Source organism: Stereum hirsutum (genome assembly GCF_000264905.1).
Source record: "Stereum hirsutum FP-91666 SS1 unplaced genomic scaffold STEHIscaffold_10, whole genome shotgun sequence".
Classification (NCBI taxonomy): domain Eukaryota; kingdom Fungi; phylum Basidiomycota; class Agaricomycetes; order Russulales; family Stereaceae; genus Stereum; species Stereum hirsutum.
The window spans coordinates 322,847-348,261 of NW_006763140.1; the positions used below are offsets into that span (position 1 = coordinate 322,847).

Sequence of the window (25,415 nt, forward strand, 5' to 3'; positions counted from 1 at the left end):
CAAAGCTGCGCCGTGTCAGCGCCAGATTATTGCAGTGAAACTGACGAGTCACTCGTGAATTGAACTGAGTCTAAGTTAACGTTACATGTGTACTCGTCCATGTAGAGTACATCACTATCGTCTTCCTGGACCAGGGCGACCACCACCACCACCACCGTCGACCACGCCCACGCTCAACCTGCAGACGATCCTCAGCTTCAGCCTAAGACGGCGACCTTCCTCACCGTCAATGGTCATATGCCAACGGAAACAAACGCCACACCGCCCCACTTCTCCTCACGCCACACCGCTACCTCAAGTAAAGCGCACCGCTACCGCATTGCGCTCGGCGATCGTAACCGTACCTGCAATCGAGCATCGCTTCGAATTTGGACTTCTCCAAGTGGTGCACAGTGACACGGTGTAAGTATTGGCATATGATAATAATTATGCATGGTACGTGGAGGTTCGGCGAGTCTTGCCAATGAGGACGTCAAGAATCGAGTCTGATGCGCACTTCACTTCAGTACTCAGTTCGGGTGGCGGATCATCATGAGGCGTCGTGTTTGAATCGACGGTAATGTGCCTCGAGATGCTGTACGATACATAAGTTAGCTCGTAAGGGCTCGCCCGAAGGGGGAGTTGATGTAGGTTGATGTTCGTTCGATAAGCCTGAGTGTAACGGAGAGTATCGGATTGCAAGGAGGATTCGGCGGTCTACTGGCATGCGTTATCCACGCGGAGATGAACCGGAGCTTCAGCGTACGTACATACTTACCCTGCGCACCACTGCCTGCACGCACGATGGGCAGGATGGAAGATGGGTGACAAGCGATGAACGATGGGCGAAGGAAGGCCCGAGCGGAGAATGGAGAGTCTGAGGAGGTAAGGTGTCGAGTGTAAGACTTGCCGACCGGTGTTTCATTCGTGTCACTAGACTGTTATGTAGTGGTGTCAACTTGTTAGATGAATGAGCGGAGGGAGTGGAGGTTTGGACGGATGATAGGGGATGATGGACATTCTAGAAATGAGGGTAAGTGCTGAGGGGCATCTACTGAGAGGACGAAGAGGAGGATGATACATACCGTAGAAAGTTCTTCGCCACACTCCTGAGCACCGGGTGCCCGAAGCCTTCGCCTTCCCATTCGCCCCATCTCCACCAATGGTCACCAGTTATTAGTAGCAAACCCACAAGCAGCCGACTGCGCACGGGCTTCAGCGATCAACCTCACCCTCAACCCTTCCGGGCTCCATACTTACTGTATCACAAGAGTAGTCACTCGCGATGTTGTATGTAAGTTAAGCAAAGGATGCACGCAAGTCTCGCCTCACACACGCACGATTACTTACACACTTGTGATGCGCCCGAATCAGCTCGACTTGTCCTCGCCGTGCACAGCTCCAATCGCCCTCCCTCGTCCGCCTGTATCATGATACTTACTCACTGACCCACTGGCTCACTGGCTCCGCCCCTCGGTCCGCCGGGCATTAGGGTCCCTTTTTCATTTCCAGCAATCGCACAAAAGACGCACCTCGAAAGCTTGCGCAGGCCATAATCGATCTGTACCACAACCACAACCGCGACCAGCACAACCTGACACTCACCTTCTTACTTCTTCCTGTACCTCTTATTCTCCTATTGTGCTATCGGCCTCCGCGTTTGATACGTTTGATTGGTCGCTGCTGCGTTTCATATACATACCTATATAACCTATCGTTGAACACGAACCCGTAAGTCCTCTTTTTGGTCCCTCGAAGCGTTCTCTCCTTGCTGAAACTCGTTCGTCTCGTTTGACCGTCTAGTACCCACTTCCGACCATCTTCCTCCTCGACTTTACACTCTTCCTTTACCTTCCCCGCACCTCTTCCTCCTCCCCAACCACATCTTCACCCACAAAGCCTCATAATCCCAATCCACATTCCCGAAGAGCTCCAAACCACAAACCACCACCCACAATGGGAAACACATCCTCCTCCTCCCGCCGCTCCCCCAAAGCCTCCCGCTCCAACTCCCGCATCTCCCTCCCCATCCCCGGCAGCGTCCCCAACACCACCTCCGCCCCCGGCTCCGCCATCCCTCTCATTGTAGGAAGCCGGCGCGACTCCTCCAGCCCTACCGCACATCAAGACACCCAGACCCAGAACAGGAATAGAAATGAGGAACAGGAGCGGGAAGTGAAGGGCGTGAGAGTCCCGGAGAGCACGCAGCAGGTTATTAGGGATGTCGTCCATGATACGAATGCGGAGCGAGAGAGCGAGGGCGAGAGGGTTAATGGGCATGGATATGGTGGAGCTGTTACGTTTGGAGATAGACCGATTTCGGAGGCGTTGATGAGGATGATGCCTGGTGCGATGAAGAGCACGCCTCCGTCTGGTTCGCCTCCCAAGTCGCCTCAGCCCCAGCCAGAGCCAGAGCCAGAGCCAGAGATTGCGATCCCATCTCCATTGCCTTCATTATCCCCATCCCCATCACCTTACCAGCCTGAACCGACACCCCAGCCCTTGACCTCCGAGACCACCCCCGGCTCAGAAGTAGAATCCCAACCCCAACCGCAACGCCGACCATCACCCACCCGAGCAGTCACCGCGAACGAATGGAACGAAGAAGAGCGAGAGAGCGAAGAAGGAGAAGAGGAGGAGAGTGATACGGAGCAGAGGAGGACGAGCGCTACGATTGGGGATATGCAGGATATGTTGAAGAGGGCGGAGAGGGAAGCATTAGCGACGAGGGGCAAGGGTGGTTTGAGGTGGGATGGTGATGTCGACTCAGAGGACGCTAAGACTGTAGCTGAAGCACCCGGTGCGTTTCCCATTGGCGAGGAGAGTAAGGCCTGGGCGGAGCATGAAGTTGAGAAGGATGTCTCTGAGCGAAATGAGGTCGAGCAGGATCAAGAGCAGGAGGAGGTTCCGAGAGCGGTGAAGCGCAAGCGAGGGGACGATACGCCTGTCGATGATACTCGTATGACGTTCAGGCCTAGGAGCGAGGTCGAAGCCGAAGAGTCCTCCAGTGGCGAGTCTGACTCCGAATCCAGCTCGCCACACGACGAAGAAAGTTCAGTAAGTTCCGACTCTGTTGAGGAACAGGATCTCGGAGAACGTCGCGTCGGGAGTGACGAGGACGTCCCCATCCCTCACGGTCCCTTCGAGTCCGTCTACTACGAGCCCACCTCTGCCACCTCTTCCCCCACATCCTCTTCTTCCGGCGAGCTCAATTCCGTCTTCTCTCCCCCTCACTTCGACAAAGAGAGCGAGGTCGCGGTTCATCACGGACCGACGATCGCTACTTCCAGGTCTCGGTCGCCTTCGCCCTCGAGTTCTCCAAACCCATATGCGATCGCTCTCCCGCAGACGCCACAGCAACGCACGCCACACACTCCAGTTTCCGCTATTCACCTCCCCAGCGCGGGCCACTTCCTCCCGCTCGCCTACTCCAGTCGCCATCCCTCGTACTCGCCCGACCACGGCCACGAGCATGAGCATGAGCACGAACACCTCCACCCCAACGACTCGAAACCATCGCCCTCGCCCTCGCCCCAAGTCCACGCTGCCCCCTTCCCTCTCCCTCCACCCATCGTCAGCACTGACATCATCTCGGTAGCAGCTCCGATCCCTCCAGCACGTCCAGCACGTCCCGCTCATGCTCGCGAGAACACGGTTTACTACCCTGCCGAACCCGAACTGCACGTCGACAGCGTGGTCGAGGAGATGATGACCGCTGCTCCAGTCCCCACTCTCGACCCTTCACTCACAATCGACGAGGACTCCTCATTGTCACCCTCACTCCCAATCGATCAGGATCCTTACGGCGATCTGGCGCACACGCCCATTCGTCCCCATGCCACGGATAAGGACGGCCACCACGTCGACATGTTTCATTTCTTCACGGGAGCGACGGAGCAGTCACAATTGCCTTCGCCTACAAGTAGCAATGAGTTCCTCGACCATCAGGACCAGCAGGACCGCGACCGCGAGGCGGAGTTCGACCGTTACTCTCTTCCGGACTTTTATCGAGAGGTCGAGGAGGGCAGCGAGGCTAAGCTTAGTCCCAGTTACGGAGAATTGGCGGAGAGACTTCAGCTCAGCAGGAGTCAAGTCTCGGTCGGTAGATCTCCGTCACTTGCGCCGCCACAACTTCCCGAGCAGCATCCTTCGCCGTCTGCCGTTCTCGAGCAAAGTTTCCGTTTGGAGTCCAAGGTCCAGGAGCCGGAGCCGGTCGTAGTCGTCGAGCCTCAGCAGCCACCGTCGCCTGCGTTGTCGGGGAGGTCGCCTGACCAGCTCCCAATCGTTTCACCGCCAATTATCAGTCCAGTTCCGGAACCTAAGGAGAGAAGTATGGACGTTCTCGAGGCGGGAGTGTATCTTATGTCGGACGAGAGGTGGGATACGTCCGTCGACCTTCACGGTGGCGATCATAGATCCGCCATCGCCTTCGGCCACCATGGCGGCGACAATCAACAGGTCAGCAGTCTTCCCCTTCCTCAATATATGAGACGACGTACTAAATCACGATGTTTCTGATTTTCAGTGGGAGTTCGTTCCACTCGGCGAAGGATTTGCGATTCGTAGCCTGAAGAACTCGACTTGGATGTGCGTGGAAGGCGAGGTTGTCCAGAATGCGGCGGTGGTGACGTCGAAGTTCCCTGTAGCCTGGGATGTGGAGGTCGTTGAGAGCAGCGAGGAGGACGAGGATGTCGTGGTCAAGTACGTTCATATGTCCTGCCATTGTTTTCTCTCTGGTCCGAACTGACGAGCGGATCTCCGTAGGATTCATTGGCCAAACTCCAACCTACTGTTCGGATTAGCGGACACGAAGCCTGGAACACAGGTCAGTAGATAGTGTTATCGGTGCATATGCGGAGACGAACTGACCGGTCTGGTGGGATCCGCACAACAGGTACGGCTCACGAACATCATGCAGCACGACGTGAGCAAATGCTGGCGCTTGCGTCCTCGGGTCTCTTCTGGCCAGGTGGTCTCCTCGTTCGAGACGCAGCAGCAGAGACAGGACGAAGATGCGATGACTGTCACGACAACTACGACGACTACGACGGTGAAGACGGTTACGAAAGTCATGAGAAAGGGAACGTACTAATTATGGAGGGTATACGATATGGCGAAGTATTCTCATTTATGTTCGGGCTAGGATGGCGTCCGTATACGCACGGAAGCGAAGAAGGCGCTGGTGTCGTCATTGGTATTCGGCTCTATTGCATAACTTATGATCTGTCAGTGTTGCTGTATCGCATATAACGCTCGTTTTGTATCTGTCTATGAAAATTCACCATGTCTCACTTCCTTTCTTCGAAACGCTCTTCTCTAAACCCACCTATCATGCTGCAAACCGGAGTATACACCATTACCGATGCGACTTGGAATACCGCGATGGATCTGTCTGGAAAGGACAACAAGTCCGTTATTTCCTACACAAAGCACGGGATGGATAATCAGTTGGTCAGCCAACTGCAGCACTCGGATTGACTTATACCTGGAAACTCACGATATTTCACGACTGTAGTGGGAGATTATTCCCCTCGGTGCAGGTTACGCCATACGCAGCATTAGGAAAGGAACCTATATCACAGTCGACAATGCGCTAGAGGAGGAATCGTTTGTCATCGCCACCGATTTCCCCGTAGCCTGGGACATTGAAGTCTCACGGGTGGTGGCGGATAGGAAAGACGATGAGGGCGTCACTGTCAGGTCGGTGAATATGACCGTTATGTTGGATATTCGTCTCAAATCCAGTCCTGCTATGGCGATCTAGTATCAAGTGGCCGGGTAGCAAGCTGAGCATAGGTCTGAAGGAAAAGGATGCGAATACACCGGTAAGCCGCGGTGTATAAAATAATGCAGTACTAACTGACGTCTATCTGTCAGGCAACTCTCGTGAGCGAATCGACCCAGGGCCCAAGCCAGCAGTGGAACTTGTCGCTTAAAAGATTAGGCACTCCTTAAGGCGATGATGCAGGACGGATTGTAAGAGTTCTAGATATAGAGTGCATTGGCGTCCTCGAGATGGGAGATAGAATGGCTATGAATGCAATGTCTAGAAAACTATCACGATGGTCGTGAGTATGAAAGCTGTGACGAGGACGGAGAAGGCTGGCTACTAGTCTCGAACCCGTGAAAGACGAAGAGCTTGATTCGCCACCTGTTGTTTGTTTTAGTATTCTATTGTTTGATAGGTGGGATATTCTCGCATGCATCGATAAGGAAGAGGCTATGCTTTGTATAAGCATGATCACAGGTCTGCCTGAGTATAAGAAGCGCACCTCAGGTATGACCTCCGCTGTCTTCCAACCACCACCTCAGGCCCAACTCAGCGCGCCACCCATGATAGAACCTGGCGTGTATACCCTCACCGATGCGACGTGGAGTATGGCTATGGATCTATCGGGGAAAGACAGTAAATCGCTCATTTCTTACACGAAGCATAGCCTAGACAATCAGATGGTTAGTCCTAATTTTGCTTTTGGCATAGTACGTCACTTTAGAGATGTTTACTCACGCTTGATTTGGCCACAGTGGCAGATCATTCCACTCGGCGCAGGCTACTGTATTCGTAACGTCAAGTCCGGGTTGTATGTGACTGTTGACAACAGCCTTCAAGAGGACACTACTCTTGTTGCTACGAAATATCCTGTGAGCTGGGATATAATTGTGAAGGGGGGGATAACGCAGAGAAGTGAGGATGGGGTCACTGTGGTGTCAGTCTGGAGATCTTTTATCGTTCAAACCCATAGTATGCTTACCTCAGTGGTTTACCTTTCCGAATATCTAGTGTCAAGTGGCCCGAGAGCGACCTATTTATAGGAAGTAAAGATAAGACGCTGAACACCAAGGTACGGACTTTCACTTGGAATAAAAACGAAGCTCGAGGTTGACGAATACATCAATGGCAGTTGACGCTGATGAAGGCAGCATCGCAGAAGACTGCTAGTACGCAGTGGAAACTTGCACTGAAGAGACTCGGGTCTCCTTAACCGTCAGCGGGAAACATTTCTTGCAAGGAGGGTCACAGGCATATGCGGCTATGTGGCCCGTCGAGCTTAGACGAGTGAAGTGTTCCTGCAAGCTACCAATTAGACAGGGATGAGAATATATTCCAGAATTCAAATCTTTCCAGAATATCGTCAATACCTCCTGTTAGAATACTGCTGTTTGACGTACCTTTTCGTATGCGATTTCGACCTCTGGTTCAGCCGTTTCATCTTTTACTACCACCGCCATTTCCTTTGCAGTTGCCTTGCCGTACTCTGGCACCCTCGTTCCATTGGCGTAGGCCAATTCACCTCTGAGATCCTCATAGAACTCTTTTGTCATTCCCGCCTTCTCCCTAGCCTCCTCGTTGAATGGTCCTTTGATCTCCCCCGTCCATCCTTTCCGAACCTCCTCTCTAAACGTACTTACTGGATCTACCCCGTCCTTCGCACAGACCCATGTAAACCACCTATGACCCGTTGTGACGTGCGTTACTTCGTCTGCGTGGATAATCTCGAGAGACTTGACGCTCTCTTCGTCTCCTGAACGGGCAAACTTGGCAATGGTAGCGGGATTGACATCGAGCCCTCGTGCTTCATGTACGAGGTGAATGATAGCAAGTCTGGAACGAAGGGATGGGAAAGTTATCCGGGCAGATTCCCAGAGGGAGGCGTGAACGGGAAGTGATCCGTAGGCCGTGCCCATGGAGGCGAGACGGGCGGTCAGGAGAGAGAAGTGTTTGGATTCGTCGAGAGCCATCTTCGAGAAATCGGAGAAAAAAGCAGGCGGTATGTCAGGATGGTCCGGCCCAAAGCGCGCTATTATATCCCATCTAAAAAGCCGCGTCAGCGTACGAAGAATCGGTGACTGTTGATGTTACACTTACGCTAGGTCAATGCTGGCGAAGAGTGTGAGTATATAGTCCGTGATTATACGCAGGTGAAAGTACTTACGCCCACTGCTCGATGTTCGCCAACGCGTGCAACATTCCTACACGATTCTTACGCTTCCCGGCCTTTGAACGATGGACCATGCTCCTTTGCCAAGCTTCATCTCGAGGAGGTATATCTGGCGGTCGAGGTGCATTCTTCGACCGGTGCCCTATTGATTTAAGCTTCCCTGTCCTGAACTGATGCACTGCGTGGCGTGTACGCTCTACCTAGGCAAAGTCAGCGAAAAGTGGAATTTCCGCACAAAGTAAAGTCCACCTTCAGAGTTGGATGTGGAGTATTCAGGATAAGGACCGCCCATTCCATGAGTGTTGTCGGTGGGTTCTCAGCTGGAACGACTGGTTCCATCTCAGTCTCAACATCCTCGATCGATAGACCGGAGATGTCGACAGGAGCAGGAGGTGGATCGGCAAACTCTGCCAAAAGTTCGGACAACCGTCATACAGTAAATTTTCCCGCGGAAAAAGAGAGGCAAGTACCTTCCGAGACTGGTCGACACTCAACAAGCCGCCAATTGCGTCCTTCCGTAGGGGCCTCCACCCATACCTTTTCGACATCGTCGGTGGGGTCTGTTCGCACCTCTACCGTGTAAGTGCAAGCTCGCAGTCCAGTATCGCTGTGGCCTGTCTCTAGATCGAAGTCGTATCTATTCTATCGCGTTAACTCCGTGCCACACCCTTGAACATCAACGGCCGATTCACCTACCTATGCCACGGACAAACAGCTACAAGGCTAGTCTCAGATTCTTCGATATCGGCATGAGACATATCAGCACCGAGATGCGGACACGTTGATTCCATTGCATAGAGTTGGTTGTAAGCCTGGTTCACTATTTCCCCGGAAATATCGTTTGGGGTGGCAAAATTCGGCTCGCCGTTGGCGAGGGCGAGTCCTTCTTGAGGTGTTGATAGGCGGAATAAGATGAGAGAATGGTAGCGTCCTTCTTGAGATCGCAGGTTGAGAAAGTATCGGAAGTGGGTGAGGAGCTGCTTGTAGGGTGCCACCCTAGTAGGTGAGCTATCAGAAATTTCGTACTTGTAAAAACGACGAAAGAAGTCCTTACTCGATGAAGTCTCTCGATGGACTAGTAGAAGACATGTAGCGCAAATTTTCCACGTAGTCCGTATTGAGAATAACAGGAGAGGTAACTCTGTAGATGTTTCGACGGAGAGTGAAGCTAGCACGATGACGGCAGGTCAAGGTAAAATTTCGTCCTAATATTCCGAGGCGAGAAGAAAGCACTATCATGAAAGCAGTGAAGCCAGCTCGCAGTCAAGAGATTCCAAAGATAAACTGCAAGGCCTGGGTGAAGTATCCTTAGATCGCTGTTAGTACTAGTGTGAAGATGAGATGGCGGTCGTTGAGAGCGAGGTTGTTGTGGCGCTCACTGGAGTCTTGCCACATTTTCCGAATCCATCCGGTTCTCTCCGGCTGATCCGGCTTGACTTGAGGTTGGAAGTTGGAGGCTGCACAAAAGCTGCACCGCGTCGGCCATGCACATTATAATTACACATGGCTCAGGAAGGGACTTTGGATTCGACGCTCGTATATAAGAACACTATCAACAGGAGATCAATTCAACAGACAGATAGATGTCGCCGGAGCGACACAATCCGTCAATACACTAGTACTACATGCGATCATACAGGCAAACTCAAGCTGAACCACGCTAACATGCAACTGAAACGCTAGCATGAATGGAGCTATACGACTACTAGTACGCCGTACATCTGTTTATTGCTGGACAGGAATAGGGACTTCAGCCATCGCTGCCAAACGGAAGATGTGACGAGGCTCCGCCCCACCCTCTCCAACGTAGTCCACGACGGCCGTATCTGTGGAGAAAATATCAGTTAAGAGCAAGATGACAGCTAGCTAACCCAAGTCACTCACGCAAAGTACTACGATTATCGAAGATGACCACAGTCTTTGGCTGCCAATGGACCCTCGCCTGAAAGTCATGTCCCGTAACAATATGCTGCCAGAGAAAGTCGGATAACACGCGAAACTCCGCGTCCTTCATACCCTCGAAACCGGTGATGAACTCGTTGTTGATAAAGAGGCATTCCGACTTCGTGACGGGGTGAATGCGAATGAGAGGGTGGACGGATGTGACAGGGTCCTTGCGGACGAGACCGCCGACAGCGCGAGTGTGGGCGATCATGTTGTTGGAGGAGTGGATGGCTTTGACTTTGTCTAGCATAGACCGGAAGGTAGGGGAGAGGCGTCTGGAACAAAACAACGTACGAGTGAGCATGATACTCATACATGGTGAGAGAGTGGTAACCGCTCGAATATGGAAGGAAGAGGCGTACTTGTAGGCTTCGTCAGTAGCTGCAAAGACGGTATCGCCCCCGACCTTGGGTCCCTGCAAGAGCCCAAGCATAACATACCCAGGCGGCTGCCTCTCATAGCTTACGTCCTGATGCCACAAACAAGATGTCGTCTTCTGCATGAAGAACCTGTCGAGCTCGTCCTTGTTCCCATCACGATGAATGATGTGAAAGCCAGGATGACCTTTCAAGGAGCCGGAAACGGGCTGGTAGTTCGGCTTGCCGAAGTAATTCATGAATTGTTGTTGAGCGCCCGGGCCGATGTCTAGGAAAGCGTCCTGAGCGGGCAATACGACGATCTTGCGCTCGGAGACGAGGAGGGCAAGTTCGTCCTTGCCGGTATTGTCGAGCTTGGAGAGGTCGATGCCGTCAAGGATGGTGCCCATGCGAGGTGTGATCTCGGTCTGCTTCACGTTACCCGTGAGAAGGTGGGGTTTGGAGGGATCGGCGCGCAGCGCTGGATCCTCGAAGGGGAAGGGAGGGAGAGGGTCGAACCAGACTTTGTCGAAAGTGGGGAGGTACTTGGGGTACGGCGTGCCCGCCTCGATCCTGGTCTGCTCCTCCTGGGAGACTGAGGTGTAGGGGAGGTTAATGTCGTAGCTGAGAGGTTTGTCGGATAGGGTTACGGTGACGGTCGAGGACATGATGGTGATTGATCTACAGAGGCGAAAACAAGACCTTGAGTAATTGGCTGTCGCAGGAGGCTGAGAAACATACCGTCGTCTAGGACAAAGAGTGGAGTGCTAACCACCAAGAGTACGCTATTGTGAATTTATATACGCTTGGATGCAGGGTCGACAGGAGTGGGGAATCTGACTAAGTTCATCCAGGGATCAAAGTGTTTAATTCTCGTGTGAGTGAGGTCACGATTTTGACACGGATTTTGCTGAGTAAACCAGCTTCGAACCCTTTTGTAGCTACCTGGCGGAGGTATCAGCTCGCCTCGCTTATACTTAGGTGGAGCATATATTTTGAGTTGCGCCAGAGCATTCAAGACGGCGAACAAAAGGTATCCACAGATATTTTCTTGACCGAAGACCCATGAAACCAGAGGGTAGGAGACTGTAAGGCAGTCTGCAATACACCCACAGGTTATCCTAAGTCGGGTTTCCTTCGAAGCCATGCAGGATCAGCTTTGGTACTAGTTGCAAGAGTGACGGAGTGGTAGCCCTCGAACCATACAGTGGATGTTCTCGCGGATCGTATCAATATTTGTAAGGAGCTATCATATGACGTGCCTTTCTTTCCGTAGACATTCTCACCAGGAGATAAGTGGCCAGGTAGCCCGACAGTGTCCTCGAGGAATAAGCCTTGTCAAGAGACGGATCCAAGGGACAGGGATCGCCACGGAAATGACGGGATGTGTGGGAAGGTGATGGGACCAAGGCAAGAAAGAAAGATCATACAACTGGATGAGTCTGCCGATCTTTCACAGCGCCCTCTATGTAGGATCGCGGATTTCCCAGTCAATAGGCACACAAGCGATAAAGTGTCCATACTTTAGGGAGTCGAGTGAAACGCACCAGACTATTACAAGGCCGTGGATGGGGCAATGACCAGTGACCACAATCTCTGCTCGTCGCAGCAAATCTAATGCGTGAAGATTCCACTCGTAGGCTTGGAAACGACCTTGCGGCAGGATATTAATAGCATTGGCAGTCTATGGTTCAACGAGACAATGATGCGAAATGATACACGAATGTAGGACGGAACTTCGTGAGCATCACCTGGTACCTACACGCATGAACAGCAGTTCTATCTGTATCGGGTCTTGAGGAAGCAGAACATACGTTCCTCGACCCGTTGAGCAGTCTCAATGCAAGGGATTGGCAACTTTATCGACGGTCAAAGGCAGGGTAAAACACCTCGGAAATGAGAGGTAAACGACCAGGCCCCAAGAAGCTCGAAAGATCGACGTTGGTAGTGGCTATCAGCAGGTTGAAGATGAGTAAATACTCGAGAGCGACAATAGTTGTACGAGGTGGCCCGAGTCGAAGTGGTCGAAAGAAAAGAAAGAAAATGCGCTGACTAAGCAATCAATAAACGCGAGTCACGTTGAGCGCCACAAGCGCGAAGTTCATTGTTCTCTCCCTCCATCCATGCGTCGTGTCGCGTACTATTCTCTACAGAGCTGTAGACAGACTATTGTTTGAGAACAAAATTCTACCAGCTGCTAGGCCTTCAACTCACCCGTCGCTACTGGTACCGACGAGGACAGCAAATAACACAGCTGAGACTTATGACCCACCAGAAATCCACGCAGCAGAGCACGTCCAGGGGTATCGGTGCTATTGATTCGCACTCCGTTCATCGTATTACATCTGGACAGGTTGTCATAGACCTTCAGACAGCAGTCAAAGAGCTCGTGGAAAACAGCCTTGATGCCGACTCGACGAGTATTGGTATGTGGTTTGTCCGTGGGGAAAGGACAATGATAATCAACGATTTTTATGGGTGAAACTGCCTCGATATACAGAGGTTCGCTTCAAAAATTACGGTTTGAAGAGTATCGAGGTCATTGACAACGGAAGTGGGATCAAACCCGAGGACTACGATGCTGTCGGTGAGTAGCCATCACGTTTAGGACTCCCACAGCTCCAGACTACAGCTACATTCTCTAGCTCTCAAGCACCATACGTCGAAATTGTCCCAGTTCGCCGACCTTACATCCATCCATACATTTGGTTTCCGTGGCGAAGCTCTGTCCTCCCTCTGCGCCCTCTCCGAATCTGTTACCGTCGTAACCGCCTTGCAGGACCAAGCCCCCATGGGTACTATCCTTGAATTTGACGCTACCGGACGTCTGTCTAGTAAGACAGGGAAAACTGCAAGGCAGGTGCGTTTCACTCACCCCTTTGGCCGCCCTCCTTTTCCTTCACACTCATCATATTCGTGACTTAAGACTCAGTGTCACTGATTTGTGTCCCGAAAGACAGAGAGGAACTACAGTCACTATAAATAACCTGTTCAAGCCTTTGCCCGTACGGCTGACAGAACTAAAGCGAAACATCAAACGCGAATACACCAAAGCTCTTAACCTCCTCATTGCCTATGCTCTCGTCCCTTGTTCCCCATCTCTACAGTCCCCAGGTGTTCGTCTGACTGTTTCGAATCATCCAGATGGCGGGTACGTTCTTCATGGTTCTTATTTCTCAGAGTTAGCGTTGTTGAGTGATGGTGTGTTAAACCATCTGGTGCTCTGAACAGACGCAAAACCATCCAGCTGCGAACGGAAGGCCCAGCGAGCGGCAATGCTAGTACCTCAACGTTAGATGCCAGGACTTCGCTCCGAACCGCCGTGTCGTCCGTCTGGGGGCCAAAGGCTCTCGAGAATATCGTCGATTTTGAACTGTCGTTCGACGTCGAGCCGGAGAAAAGTATGCTCAGACGTCGTGCACTTGCAGCAGCTGATGACGGCGATGATACAGATGCTAGGTCAGTGCTACTTTCACCTGATATATGTGCAGGAACCAGAGGTGACCTAGAACTTTGATCTTCGCAGGCACCGGATTCAAGTCCGAGGTTTGGTATCTAAGTTCGCACCTTCGTGTGGACGGAGTGGGACGGACAGACAATTCTTCTATATCAACGGTCGACCGTGTAATCCTGTCAAGGTCCGTTGTTCCGGGCAAAAAAAGATCTGACCGTATCGCTAATCTTTGAGTGTGTTTGTCGCAGGTGCAAAAGGCGTTCAATGAAGTATACAAGACTTTCAATGCGACTCAGAGCCCATTCGTCATGGCTGACTTCATCATTCCTACCGGTAGGCCCGCGCTCTAATCGTCTACCTGTGCATGCTTTTTGTTCTGATGCCCTTTCCTTCTGTGATCCAAGACTCATGCGATATCAACGTCTCCCCGGATAAACGGACTATTCTCCTGCACAGTGAAGGTCACCTAGTCGAAGCCCTGAAGGTTCGAACGACTCACTTCTATCCTATACCTCGCCTTGTGATGTTCTAACGACCTATATCTAATGCAGAACGCGCTCAACGAATTTTTCGCCCCCACACGCTCTACCTTCGACCTATCCTCAACACAAACGCAAACTCAAAGCAAACTCGATCTCAAGATCAAACCCAAAGCTACCGAACACGCACCTTCGGACGATGTCACAGGGGCGCAGGATACGGAGGATGTGGAGATGGCAGATGAGACGCTTGGTCTAGACACCGCTGAGACTTCGACATCGACTCCAAGGTCCATTGGCTCCATGCCGTCCTCGCAGTCACAGTCGCAGTCAATTGGGAGGCCGTCGTCGTCTCGACAATCTCAAGTTGCAAGTGCGCCTGACAGCGACGTAAAAGCTACACCCGAACCCTCGCATTTGCAGCCTAATAAGGAGACTCCACTCTCGAAGGATAGTGATGACGATGCATCAAGCCATCCTCACGTCGACGCGACCCCGCCTACTCCTAGTCTCGCACAGACTCGCCCTACCGTTCCACAGCGTCAGCTCACGGCATCGACCTCGACAACGTCCAACTCATCATCTCCCCAATCGACCCTCGGTCTAAAATACACCAGCACATCTGTCAATTCTCGCCATGAGCAGACGATTTCACGGATAATCGCAGGCGCAGACGACGGTTCCGAATCTGCTTCTCTGTCTCGGTCTCGCTCCCAATCGAAGTCGGGTGGCGGTGGCGGTAGTTCGAATGGCGTGGACGTTGGTGGCGGAGCTCGTGGAGTTGGATCTGGGGTCATTGTCATGGGAGTAGACACGGGAAGAGGAGGTGAGAGCCGGAATGGGAAGGGAAAGCAACAACAGATGACGTTGGACGGAGCGGGTGTGACCTGGAGCTTGAAGAAGAAACAGTCGGTGGAGGAAGAAGAGGATAAGAGCGAGGATGGAACAGATAGCCCACCGAAGAAGAAAGCTAAATTCAGCGTCGAGCCAAGGACGTTGACTGCCACCGAGAAAGGCAAAGGCAAGGAGAAAGATGCCCCGGTGGTAACCATGAATAATGGGATAGGGAGTGCGAGGGACAAGTTGAGGGACAAGTTGAAGGGGATGGGGCTTGGAGGGGTAGGTCCTGCTGGAGGTGGTGACGATGAAAGGAGGAATGTCACGCTTGACGCAGAAGAGGACTTAGAGGAGGAGATGGACGTTGATGCGGACGAGGGAAGTGAGATGGATGGCCAAAATAAGGCCGGTGATGACTCAGCGACCGACGAAGAGGATGTGGATATGGAAGATGCCCCTTCATCTGCATCCGGTCCTGCCAAAAACTCACGTTCAGTCTCGGAATCAAAGCCCACCATACCCGGACGTTCCTCCAGAACACAATCGCAGACACCCGCTTCCTCTCAGATTATTGACTTGACATTCAGCGACGATACGCCATCCGAACCGTCCACGTCGAATCACAGGCCCGACCGCGTACGGGAGACCGATGAGGGAACTGCTCCACTCCAGAACTCGTCTGATCTAGGCCGCCCGTCCCAACTATCCACTAACACCACGCCTCTCTTTTCCTCCGACGATGCCCCACGACCTGAAATTGAGCGTACCTCCTCACTATCCGTCACAGACACCCCGACACTCTCTTTTGACCTCTCGCGTGTAACCAGCAAATGGAAAGCCCTCCGTTCACGCCTAACGAAGGCGCGAGAAACTACCACCGCCCAAGCCTCGTCTCAGTCACAATCCAATGTCAATGCATCTGAGGAGGTAGCAGGGGCAGGGATCACATGTACGGACGGCTCGAAAGCGGACGAGGTCCTAACACGAGTTCTACATAAAGAGGATTTCGGTATCATGGAGGTCGTAGGACAGTTCAACCTTGGGTTTATCGTAGCGAGGAGGCGCAAGGGTGGGCAGGGCGCGAAGAATGGAGAACAGTTGGACGATCTGTTCATCATTGATCAGCACGCAGCGGACGAGAAATATAAATTCGAGACGTTGCAGCAGACGACGAAGATTGAGAGTCAGAGGTTGTTTAGGTACGCGTTATTCATCCTTCCTTACTGTTCAACGTCGTGAAAGCTAATGGTCAACGCCTCAGACCACGGGAGTTGGAATTGACCGCGGCGGACGAGTTGGTGGCCATGGAAAATATTTCGGTCCTCAAGCAGAATGGCTTTGAGATCCTCGTCGAAGATGATGAGAAGCCTATTAGTGGAGTTGGCGACACTGATATCCCCCTAGCTCAGGCGAACGAACGAGCTGAGCTTGGTATGGCCGTTTACAACGACGAGGAAGGCTACGAAGGATCGGCCTCGCTCGAAGGTTCATCTGGAAGCAGGAGGAGGGTCAAACTAGTGGCGCAGCCGATCAGCGGGAATACCGTCTTCGATGTCGAAGGTCCGTCAGCACTCTCGTTTGAACCATGGCTGGGCTTCAATGCTTATGTTTTCTGTCTTCTCAATAGACTTCGAAGAGCTGCTGCACAAGATGCGCGACCTTCCGACTGGCACCATGGTACGTTGCTCTAAAGCGCGAGCAATGTTTGCCAGTCGTGCTTGCAGAAAAAGCATCATGGTTGGTATGGCCCTGGAAAATAAACAGATGACTTCGGTGCGTTCTCCCTGGCGCCTTTCAAATAATGGTCCACATGAACTGACGTTTACCTTGTGTGGTGTCTAGGTGGTACGCCACATGGGTACCATGGAACAACCATGGAACTGCCCTCACGGGCGTCCCACGATGAGACACTTGACGGATGTAAAGGCTGTGAAGAAAACCAAGAAGGATCGTAAGATTGATTGGACCGGTTTCGGGATGGTTTGATTGTTGACGATCTGTGGTTTCGAGAATCTGAATTGCTGATCTACTGGTACATTTCCGTGGACTATCTTGACAGATTGACAACTGCTACTTGCTACATATCTCAGGCTAGACTGACACAGAAATGCTCCTATTGCGCGACTATCCCTTCGCCTCGTTCAACTCATGCGCCAGTTTGACAACATCATTCTACGCAAGCCAGTCAATCAGACGAACAATCTTTCAACACAGCGGACAATAAATACTCACCCCATCACGAGAGATCTTCACGGCGGGATCGCCCTCTTTAGCGTTTCTAGTGATGGTGTTACCCTGCGCAACGACAGACATCGATGTCAACTCCCTAGGTCTACGAGCGTAGGCCGGACGCTGAAACTCACTTTGTTGCTTGTGACCTGGGCCTTGCCTTCCTCGGCGATCTCTGCGACCTTCCCAGACGCCTGACCCCCTCCCCACTTCCACCTGTTCGTGCGATATATTCGACTAGTCAATATCGTCTCAGGTCAGGGGTGGATGGAGAAAGGTAGTACTCACGTGACGTCCTGGCCTTCTTCAAGTTTGTCTGCCATTATTCTGCAGATAATGCTATAAATTGGTGGTGGTGGAGAGGAGCGTGGAGGAGCAATGGAACAGGGTAGGCGAAGGATTCGGCGAGCAAGACTGAAGTACTCAATTCTGAATCTTCCGATCTCGAGCGGATAATGACGCACAAAAAGTCAGTGACTGATACTTTGGAACTACTCTGCGTCATCGAACAGATTGTCCGATTTGTACTGGTTCAGAAATCGATATTAGACTGCTATATATGGCTCCGACGAGGTTCCAAAGACAGGGTGGCGGTCAGAGAGAAACAAGGATGGTGTGGCGCAGATCAAACGCCGCCAGCGGAGTTCGAATCGAATCATTTGTGTGGCGCGGAGCCGGGCTCTGACTCTGGTTCCATTCATAGTTCTGACTTGGTTCTGACTCTTCTGCCTCTCCGTCTACATAGCTTGACACAACCACGACCGTCAACTCTCCTACAGAATCGTACTGAACGTCTCCGCACAAATGGCGTCTCGCGAACCTGCCAACTTGGCGACTCTTCCGACCGAGCTTATACATGTCATCTGCGTGCAGGCTTTGGTCGCCGCGAAGCCTCTACCGTCCACAGAGTTTGTGGGGAAACAGGGGAAGAGAGCCGAAATCGTGTGTTTCTAGTAATGCTCTACACTCATCCCGACCTTACCAACCTTTTAAAGCCTATAGCCTGCCGCTACCGAGAGTGGACGCTCGGCCTTCGGCTAATCTGTCGCACCATGAACGCAGTGCTTGAGCCTCTAGTCCTGAACCGTCTCACTCTGAACAGGGAGGATCTACTGTCGGGAGCATCTGGCATCCACGAGATGCTTGAGACGATCGCATCTGGGACTGCTTCTCCAATCGCAAAATACACGAAGAGCCTGTTCATTGGCTCGCTTCATGATGTGTCCTCCGCCGCTGATTCCGATGAATCGGACATGGCTGGAGGTCCGATTTATCCAGAGGAATATGAAACTCACAATTATGATGAAGAGGTCGAGAACGACGGCGAAGATGAGGGAGATCCGTCCTTGTATGGTTCACGGCATGATTTGGGTCAGCATATCCAGGGCATATTCAGCTATCTTGAGGATGTCGAGGATGTCGCAGCGGAGGATGATCTAGCCAACTTCCAAGACGACGATGCGGAAACGATATTGCGAGTTTCTCGTCTCATACGAGACGCTCTCATCAAATTCTCCACCCTGGAATCGTTCAGGTACGATGTCTTCGGTTTCTGAACCACGACAGTACTAACCTTTGCTCATCCAGATGGAACATCAGAGCTGCCAGCCATAAGACTCATGTCTTTTCCGCTGTCACAGAAGCCCTTTCAACCCTTCCATCATTGTCCAATGTAGCCTTCGGTATCCACCGAGAACGACTTAACCTTCCAGCTCTTCCGACCTTCCCGAACACGGAAAGTCTGTCACTGTGTATATATGGCCTTGGATGCTGTCACAGAAGCTCTGTGGAGATGTCCGAGCTCATCTCTACTATGGCGAAGACCCTTCCGGCATTCCCAGCTGTCGAAAACTTATCAGTCCACAGCTATAGCTACGAAGACCCCACCATCAAGGACGTCCTATCTTACTGCTCTCCCGAACGCGCACCGCTATTGAAATCTCTTAACCTGCTGAACGTCCCCTTCGTCGTGGACGATACCACGATCCCCTACCTCCGACACTTGGAGACTCTTTCCACTATCTTCATGATAAACTCGGGAGGAGCGACCGCTTCCAAAGGAACGTTGCCCGCAGACCGCCACGGATCGACAAGTTTACGGTCCCTCACCGTAGATAGTTACTGCGACAGTTCAGCCTTCTCCATCGTTCCTCCCTCCGGTCTACGCCACTTATCACTCCTAAGGATGTCTACATGGGGCAATGCCGACATGCCATTCACCCGAGTCATGTTCGACAACCTTTTGACAGGAAATGCTGAAACGCTGGAGAGCCTGGCGGTATTGCCATCGGACGATGTCTCGGATCCCGAGGCTCGAAGCTGGACTTACGATGACTCTATGATGGCTATGATGGCCAGATGCCGCAAGCTCCAGCATTTGGCCGTCATTATCGCTGTCGGACAGAATAGCGCTGCCGACGCTTTAATTGTGGTGCGTCATACAGGTCTCCCTGACTCGCTCTTTATTACATTAGCCTTTATTGACAACAAACTGATCGAACACCCTCTCCCCCTTGCATCAGAGGAAGGTCGTTGCCTCTGTTTGTGAACTTGATCAGCCCCTGCGTACACTCGCACTTGATCTTTACGATACTAGCATCAGCCCTTATACCGGTTTACGCTACAGTCGACTGCGTCCCACTGTCGTCCGGGAGTTCATCAAACAACTCGAGTCCATCGTCATTCCTGACCCTGAAAGCACGGATGCTAATCCTCATCACTATCCTACCTTCATACGCATCGGCGATCGCACCGCTTCTTATCGCCTTAGTCGGTCGGGTGTAGGTGATGTTCGATACGTGCGAATGGAGTGGGACGAAGTGGAAAGTTTGGTGTCGACGTTGCCTGGAGGAGAGAGCGCACGCCTCTGGTGAAGTAAAACTGACCTATCTACGGTATTCCTTGGTTTTCATATCGCTCCATCGTGTTTTGATTTGCATGCTTTCGTTGACCTTTGTTGTTTCTGCTTTCACGACGTTGTTACTTGCTTGTTTTCATGCCACGTCCCATAAAATCTGTGTTGCCGCCTCTGATATGTTTTGGATCGTTTACCGTTATTCACACTAAGTATGTGTCATGGTCTACTCGAATTTTCCATCAAAAGCAGGAGACAGATTATCATCACATTTGCGGAGAGTGATTATTACATACATGCAGTTCATCTCCGGCACCAGAATTGTAGCCTGTTGTAGCTTGGTGAATTAATACTCCTCCATTCGCGTTGTGGCCCCAAGGCCCTGGTCGCGGGTGGCACTTTTTCAACTCCGATGTGGAACATCCCGCAACTCTGACACAGTCAAGGGTTCGACTTGTTCTTCGTCCCTCGTCGACTATCTTATCCTGGCACTTTTACTTTTGCCTTTGGAACTTCTTGGATCTCGACGCAGCTGCTTTTCCGTCAGCCTCTTTTGCGCACTACAAACACTCGACTTTGGGCTTTACCAGAGAGAAGTCCAGCCTGCCGAAGGCTCTTCGTCCGAATCACTGTTGCTTTTGTTCGTGCTGGCCCAGGCCCATTCACGTCCAACATTATCTCCATCTACGGCACTAAAAATCTCGTCCATCAAAAGGCTACTACTCTACCCCAGATTGGAATCGATCACATCACTCTACTCTTATCATGAAGTGCGCCGCTGGCCCCGACACGCTTGACGAGCAGCCATCCAATCAGCTAAACTCCACGGATTGGACTGCTAACGTGTCTGCTACGAACGTCACGGAGTGCTTTGCTCACTCAGCCTCGACTTCCACCACAATGAAACGTCCTTCAGAATACTCCCCTGACGAGCGCGATCCCAAACGTTCTAAGATGGCCAGCATCGCCGAGGATGAGCCTGCTCGTGATTCGGCGCCTACGATCCTTCTTCACCATCGGAGTGGACCTGCTATACGTGGTTTAAAGAACGATTGGATCAAGGCAGAGGGAGATCCTGCTGATTATGCCAAGGAGGTTATGCGAAGCGGTCTATACCGCGGCTTTACTCGTGTTTTAGTTCAATGTGACGTGGTCTCACTGTGGCAGTTTGATCGCATGGGGGTCATGCACTCTCGCAGGTTTTTTTGTGCCCGAGGAAGACGGCAGATACTCTTTTATCTCGCTGTCGCTATCGTCCATTCCGGGTTCAATAAGTTTAGCTTTCAGCTGATGGTAGATTACGCTAACCGCGACGCCTTCAAGTTTCCTCCCTTCATCGATGCGTATCTATGGCCCGAAGCACATGACAAACTTCGCGAGCAGGATTTCTTCGCTCAGATTCGATTTCTCTATGATTACCCGTCTTCGTACGAGGCTCTTCTGTTCAATTATAATGACACCGTTCTTTGTGTGGACCACGATCTCCAAGTTTCCTCGAGCTGGCCTTTCGAGACCGAGCCCGCCCATTCCTCGACGAAGGACACGGCTCCTTCCTCAGCAGATGACGCGTCTCCTGCCCCGACGAGTAACAGCTCTCCTCTTTCGACAAACGATACATCTCCTCCACACTCCTCTCTCACAACCAGCTTTGCGATTACTGGACGACCAATCTACGCCCAGCCTGGTGTTACGGGACGGGGCACCGTTGTATATCCGCTTTCCCCTCCCCAAGGTGTGGTCGACTATGATCCCAAGGAACCCCTGGTCGCGAAACTCAGCTGGCAACCTTCGGGTCGTGCGGCTGAAGCGAGAATTATACGTTACATCCGTAAGGCGATCCCAGACCGCTGGAGAAACCATGTCACAGACGTCAAGTGCTCCAAACAGGTGGCCGCGAAGGCGATGGCTCTGCCCAGGCTGAAGTTGATGAGGAATATGACTGAGAGTGTGAAGAAGAGGTTGGAGGTTCCAGAGGTTGCACAAATGAAGAAGTGGGCGAAACGCAGGAGAGAACTGCGATTCGAACAGGAGTGGAAAGATGTTTTTGATGCCTTCGAAGAGCGCGACTTCCACGCTATAGTCACTACGCGTTACTTGCCGTTGAAAGAGGTGAAGAATGCGGACGAGTTCATGACGGTCTTCAAGGATGTCGTGAAAGGTGTGTGTATCCGCCCTGTTCGTTTTCTTCTTGCGATACTCACTTGGTGGGTTGAATTTTTTAGTGCACTACGTTATCTATAAGACGACTGGGATTCTCCACCGAGACTTGAGCGTCAACAACGTTATGTTCATCCGCTGTAACGACCGTGTGTTCGGCATACTCAACGACTGGGACCTCGCAGTTCCCGAAGCCCAATCCTCTCCGCCGACTGTCTCTCACCGCATGGGTACCGCCGCTTACATGGCCCTCAATCTTCTCAAGAGCCCCGATAATTCTGTCCCACACCTATACTGCTACGACCTCGAATCATTTGCTTGGATTCTCATATGGTGCGCATACGTGCTCCTCTTTAACGGGAAGGAGGTGCCCTTCAATGAGCGCGAAAAAGACATTCAGAAATGGACTGACAACGGAGAGTGGCGGATGATCAGATGCGTCAAATTCGCGTTCATCATAGAAGAAGATCCACCGACAGACTCCATTACCCCAGGCATGAAAGGTCTTCTCGCGAGCTGGATCTCCCCAGTAATGGAGGGGATACACGATACATTCGTGCGCCGTTTGATTGCGCGGAAGAACCGATCTCTCCGGTGCCCTTTGGTCGAAAATGATTTCTTCGTGTTCTCCACTTTCATGAGGGTATTGGAACCAGATGTACCGAACCCAGAGGAGGCCGTATGGGCCACCGATGAGGGCGTTGACAGTTTTCTTCTTTCATTGGCGCCACACTGTATGTTGTCTTCTATTCGTTCAATATCTCTCCCGTGTTGACGTTATGTATGGCTCCCAGAGTTCGATCAGAGTTCAGTTTCATGTTTACCACCCCAACCACTCTAACTGAACGCTGAGTACTTGATATAAGTACACTCCAAGTACACTCGCTGCCGGAATGTGGGGCCGTCTAGGTGTATTCGTACTCGTTAGTGTCCAATCGTCCTTGCTAGAGCCTTTTGTATTCCTGCATTATTTCCCTCCTGTTTACGATAAAAGTGGAATTACGCCAAAGTTTTTCTCGGTTGCGCGTGGCCCTGCCAGTGATCACAGAGGTGGCAAAGAGGCGGCACTTTCGATCGGTTCCTTGGTCCGGCCTTGGATTCATATCGTCACTCCGGTCATGTACGACTGCATTCGTTGAGATAATTTATGATTAGGTGCAGTGGGAGCGTTGTGTAACGACCGACGAATGTCCTCCATTCGTAGAATATCGTCTGAACTGTTAGCCAGCCCTTTGTCCAGCCTTCGTTCGTGTTGTCGCCCAGGCGGTGTCAGAACGTTTGTGGCGCTTTCCAACTCCGCTCGAAATTTGTTGATCAGTGCCAGCCAACCGTGACACGCTCTTTGTTCTTGCCTCCTGGCGGCCTCCACGCATACCATTTATTCACTTTGATCGTGTATCCTTCGCTCAATCATCTGGGATCCCGATTCCTGATCTCAACGGTTCTTCTCCAATCTGGCTCAGACACTGTTTCTATGGTGCTCAAGTCGAACGCTGACTACCGTTTGCACAGCGAACTGGAAGAAGTTTGCACATTCATTACAAGCTCGCTAGTCTGTGGTGATGGAGCGTCGTGCTGATCCAGACGTTCTGTGCGACGAGCCGTGTCTAAAGCGAGCCCCTCCGACGACAGAGCCAATACCGTATGCCCGTGCAGCACGACGCGAGTCTCCTCCATCCCCTCTCGTATCTTCTTCTGCTCCCTCTTGTTTCTTGGTCACTGGCCCTCTCCTTCGTGCACAAAAGGGTGTCCTCGACGAGCGCGGCACTATCGTCATTCCGCTCGCCTACCCTCGTTCCAATGACCCAGCTCAACCTGGCTGCTCCTCGATTGACGAACGCCTGGTCCCCAAAATGAGTTGGCGACCCTCAAATCGATTACCGGAGGATATCACACTACGTTTCATCCAGAGAAAAATACCTACGCACTGGAGAAAATACGTCACTGATCTCAAGTGCTCTGTGAGTCATCGGAGTGATGAGCTTGGTTTACCTAGGAAAAAGATCACAGCTCTAGTGAAGGAGGTCCGGCAGGAAGGTACCGGTCCGAAAGGAGAGGCGAAGTTTCGAGGTGCAATGACTGTGGATGGGACTCAGGATCGTGTCTTTCGTGTCTTGGTGTCCCAGCGATACCTGCCGCTGAACCAGGTCAAGGATAGAGAGGAGTTCAAGACCGTCTTCAAGGACGTTGTCAAAGGTGCGTCCGTTCGCGTTAACGCTTAGTTTCTGATCCTTATAAGCTGGATACTTTCCTAGGACACTACGTTATTTATAAGAAGACGGGGATTCTCCATCGTGACTTGAGCGTCAGCAACATCATGTTCCTCCGTCGTAGTGGCCGTATCATCGGAGCGCTCAACGACTGGGACCTCTCAGCTTCCGAGGTCCGATCCTCCCCGCCGACTGCTCTTCACCGTACTGGTACCGCCGCTTTCATGGCTCTCAATCTTCTCAAGAGACCCGATGGTTCCGTCCCACACCTCTATTGCTACGACCTCGAATCGTTTGCCTGGATTCTCGTATGGTGCGCATACGTGCTCCTCTTCAACGGGAAGGAGGTGAGTTACGACGAGCGCGAAGAAGACGTTCAGGAATGGACTAAGGACGGAAATTGGAAGACCCTCAGTAGCCTCAAATTTGAGTTTATCACGGAAAATCCACCGACAGACACCATTACTGCAAGCATGAAAGGTCTTCTTGAAAGCTGTATCTCCCCAGTCATGAAGGCGATGCGCAATACACTCCTGCGGCGCCGTATGAATGACCGGTCTCCCTCGGAGTCCCCCTTGGTCGAAAATGATTTCTTCATGTTTTCCAATTTCATGAGAGTGTTAGAACCAGCTGTACCGAGCGCAGAGGAGGCCGTATTTGCGGACTGAGGAGGGGGTTTGCAGTTTTCTTCTTTCATTGACGCCAGGTTTTATGCTGTCTTATGTCCTTTCAATATTTTCCTCCCAGTTACGCTACACATGGCTTCTAGCGTTGTTATTCATGTTCACCACAACAACTTTGCTTAGCCTTTTGTTTTTCTGAACCATTTTCCTCCTGTCTACGATAAAAGTGGGATGATACCAAATTTTTCTCATTCCGGGCGCTACTCGATGGCCAGTGCCACTCGTTCGTTGAATGGTGTCTGAATGACGTCATTGTCATAACTTGAAACTTTGCCGACTTCGAACATTCGTTG

General features: G+C 51.8%; 9 protein-coding genes across 9 annotated transcripts; 6 read left to right on the forward strand and 3 right to left on the reverse strand.

Annotated features, from left to right (window-relative positions):
- Positions 1–1,935: 1,935 nt before the first annotated feature.
- On the forward strand, positions 1,936–5,269 carry STEHIDRAFT_169641 (uncharacterized protein; the record flags this gene model as incomplete). Its single annotated transcript, XM_007305851.1, has 4 exons — positions 1,936–4,437; positions 4,505–4,680; positions 4,744–4,804; positions 4,874–5,269. 4 exons carry the CDS (start codon positions 1,936–1,938, stop codon positions 5,069–5,071), a joined length of 2,937 nt encoding a protein of 978 aa, XP_007305913.1. The 3' UTR covers positions 5,072–5,269.
- On the forward strand, positions 5,263–5,934 carry STEHIDRAFT_158445 (uncharacterized protein; the record flags this gene model as incomplete). The annotated part of the gene is made up of 4 exons (XM_007305852.1): positions 5,263–5,430; positions 5,495–5,679; positions 5,744–5,804; positions 5,857–5,934. 4 exons carry the CDS (start codon positions 5,263–5,265, stop codon positions 5,932–5,934), a joined length of 492 nt encoding a protein of 163 aa, XP_007305914.1.
- Positions 5,935–6,216: 282 nt separating this feature from the next.
- Positions 6,217–6,962, forward strand: STEHIDRAFT_158446 (uncharacterized protein; the record flags this gene model as incomplete). The annotated part of the gene is made up of 4 exons (XM_007305853.1): positions 6,217–6,432; positions 6,505–6,686; positions 6,761–6,821; positions 6,882–6,962. The coding sequence occupies 4 exons, from the start codon at positions 6,217–6,219 to the stop codon at positions 6,960–6,962; spliced, it is 540 nt and encodes a 179-aa protein (XP_007305915.1).
- Positions 6,963–7,125: 163 nt separating this feature from the next.
- Positions 7,126–9,257, reverse strand: STEHIDRAFT_99552 (DUF455-domain-containing protein; the record flags this gene model as incomplete). Its single annotated transcript, XM_007305854.1, has 7 exons — positions 8,974–9,257; positions 8,616–8,915; positions 8,390–8,556; positions 8,169–8,326; positions 7,914–8,119; positions 7,847–7,858; positions 7,126–7,792 (listed from the first exon to the last, which is right to left on the reverse strand). The coding sequence occupies exons 1-7, from the start codon at positions 9,156–9,158 to the stop codon at positions 7,126–7,128; spliced, it is 1,695 nt and encodes a 564-aa protein (XP_007305916.1). The 5' UTR covers positions 9,159–9,257.
- A 387-nt stretch (positions 9,258–9,644) lies between these two features.
- On the reverse strand, positions 9,645–10,887 carry STEHIDRAFT_60385 (TauD-domain-containing protein; the record flags this gene model as incomplete). Its single annotated transcript, XM_007305687.1, has 3 exons — positions 9,645–9,745; positions 9,804–10,138; positions 10,226–10,887. 3 exons carry the CDS (start codon positions 10,885–10,887, stop codon positions 9,645–9,647), a joined length of 1,098 nt encoding a protein of 365 aa, XP_007305749.1.
- A 1,595-nt stretch (positions 10,888–12,482) lies between these two features.
- STEHIDRAFT_99554 (uncharacterized protein) lies at positions 12,483–17,052 on the forward strand (the record flags this gene model as incomplete). The annotated part of the gene is made up of 12 exons (XM_007305855.1): positions 12,483–12,645; positions 12,720–12,806; positions 12,865–13,079; positions 13,180–13,370; positions 13,451–13,678; positions 13,746–13,857; positions 13,922–14,006; positions 14,078–14,157; positions 14,225–16,188; positions 16,251–16,549; positions 16,617–16,762; positions 16,832–17,052. 12 exons carry the CDS (start codon positions 12,483–12,485, stop codon positions 16,973–16,975), a joined length of 3,714 nt encoding a protein of 1,237 aa, XP_007305917.1. The 3' UTR covers positions 16,976–17,052.
- A 61-nt stretch (positions 17,053–17,113) lies between these two features.
- On the reverse strand, positions 17,114–17,541 carry STEHIDRAFT_158450 (uncharacterized protein; the record flags this gene model as incomplete). Its single annotated transcript, XM_007305856.1, has 4 exons — positions 17,114–17,161; positions 17,222–17,284; positions 17,353–17,434; positions 17,507–17,541. 4 exons carry the CDS (start codon positions 17,539–17,541, stop codon positions 17,114–17,116), a joined length of 228 nt encoding a protein of 75 aa, XP_007305918.1.
- A 481-nt stretch (positions 17,542–18,022) lies between these two features.
- On the forward strand, positions 18,023–20,240 carry STEHIDRAFT_169645 (uncharacterized protein; the record flags this gene model as incomplete). Its single annotated transcript, XM_007305857.1, has 4 exons — positions 18,023–18,160; positions 18,214–18,752; positions 18,806–19,649; positions 19,741–20,240. 4 exons carry the CDS (start codon positions 18,023–18,025, stop codon positions 20,089–20,091), a joined length of 1,872 nt encoding a protein of 623 aa, XP_007305919.1. The 3' UTR covers positions 20,092–20,240.
- A 597-nt stretch (positions 20,241–20,837) lies between these two features.
- Positions 20,838–25,107, forward strand: STEHIDRAFT_158452 (uncharacterized protein; the record flags this gene model as incomplete). The annotated part of the gene is made up of 4 exons (XM_007305858.1): positions 20,838–22,230; positions 22,295–22,963; positions 23,814–24,425; positions 24,485–25,107. The coding sequence occupies 4 exons, from the start codon at positions 20,838–20,840 to the stop codon at positions 25,105–25,107; spliced, it is 3,297 nt and encodes a 1,098-aa protein (XP_007305920.1).
- Positions 25,108–25,415: the final 308 nt, after the last annotated feature.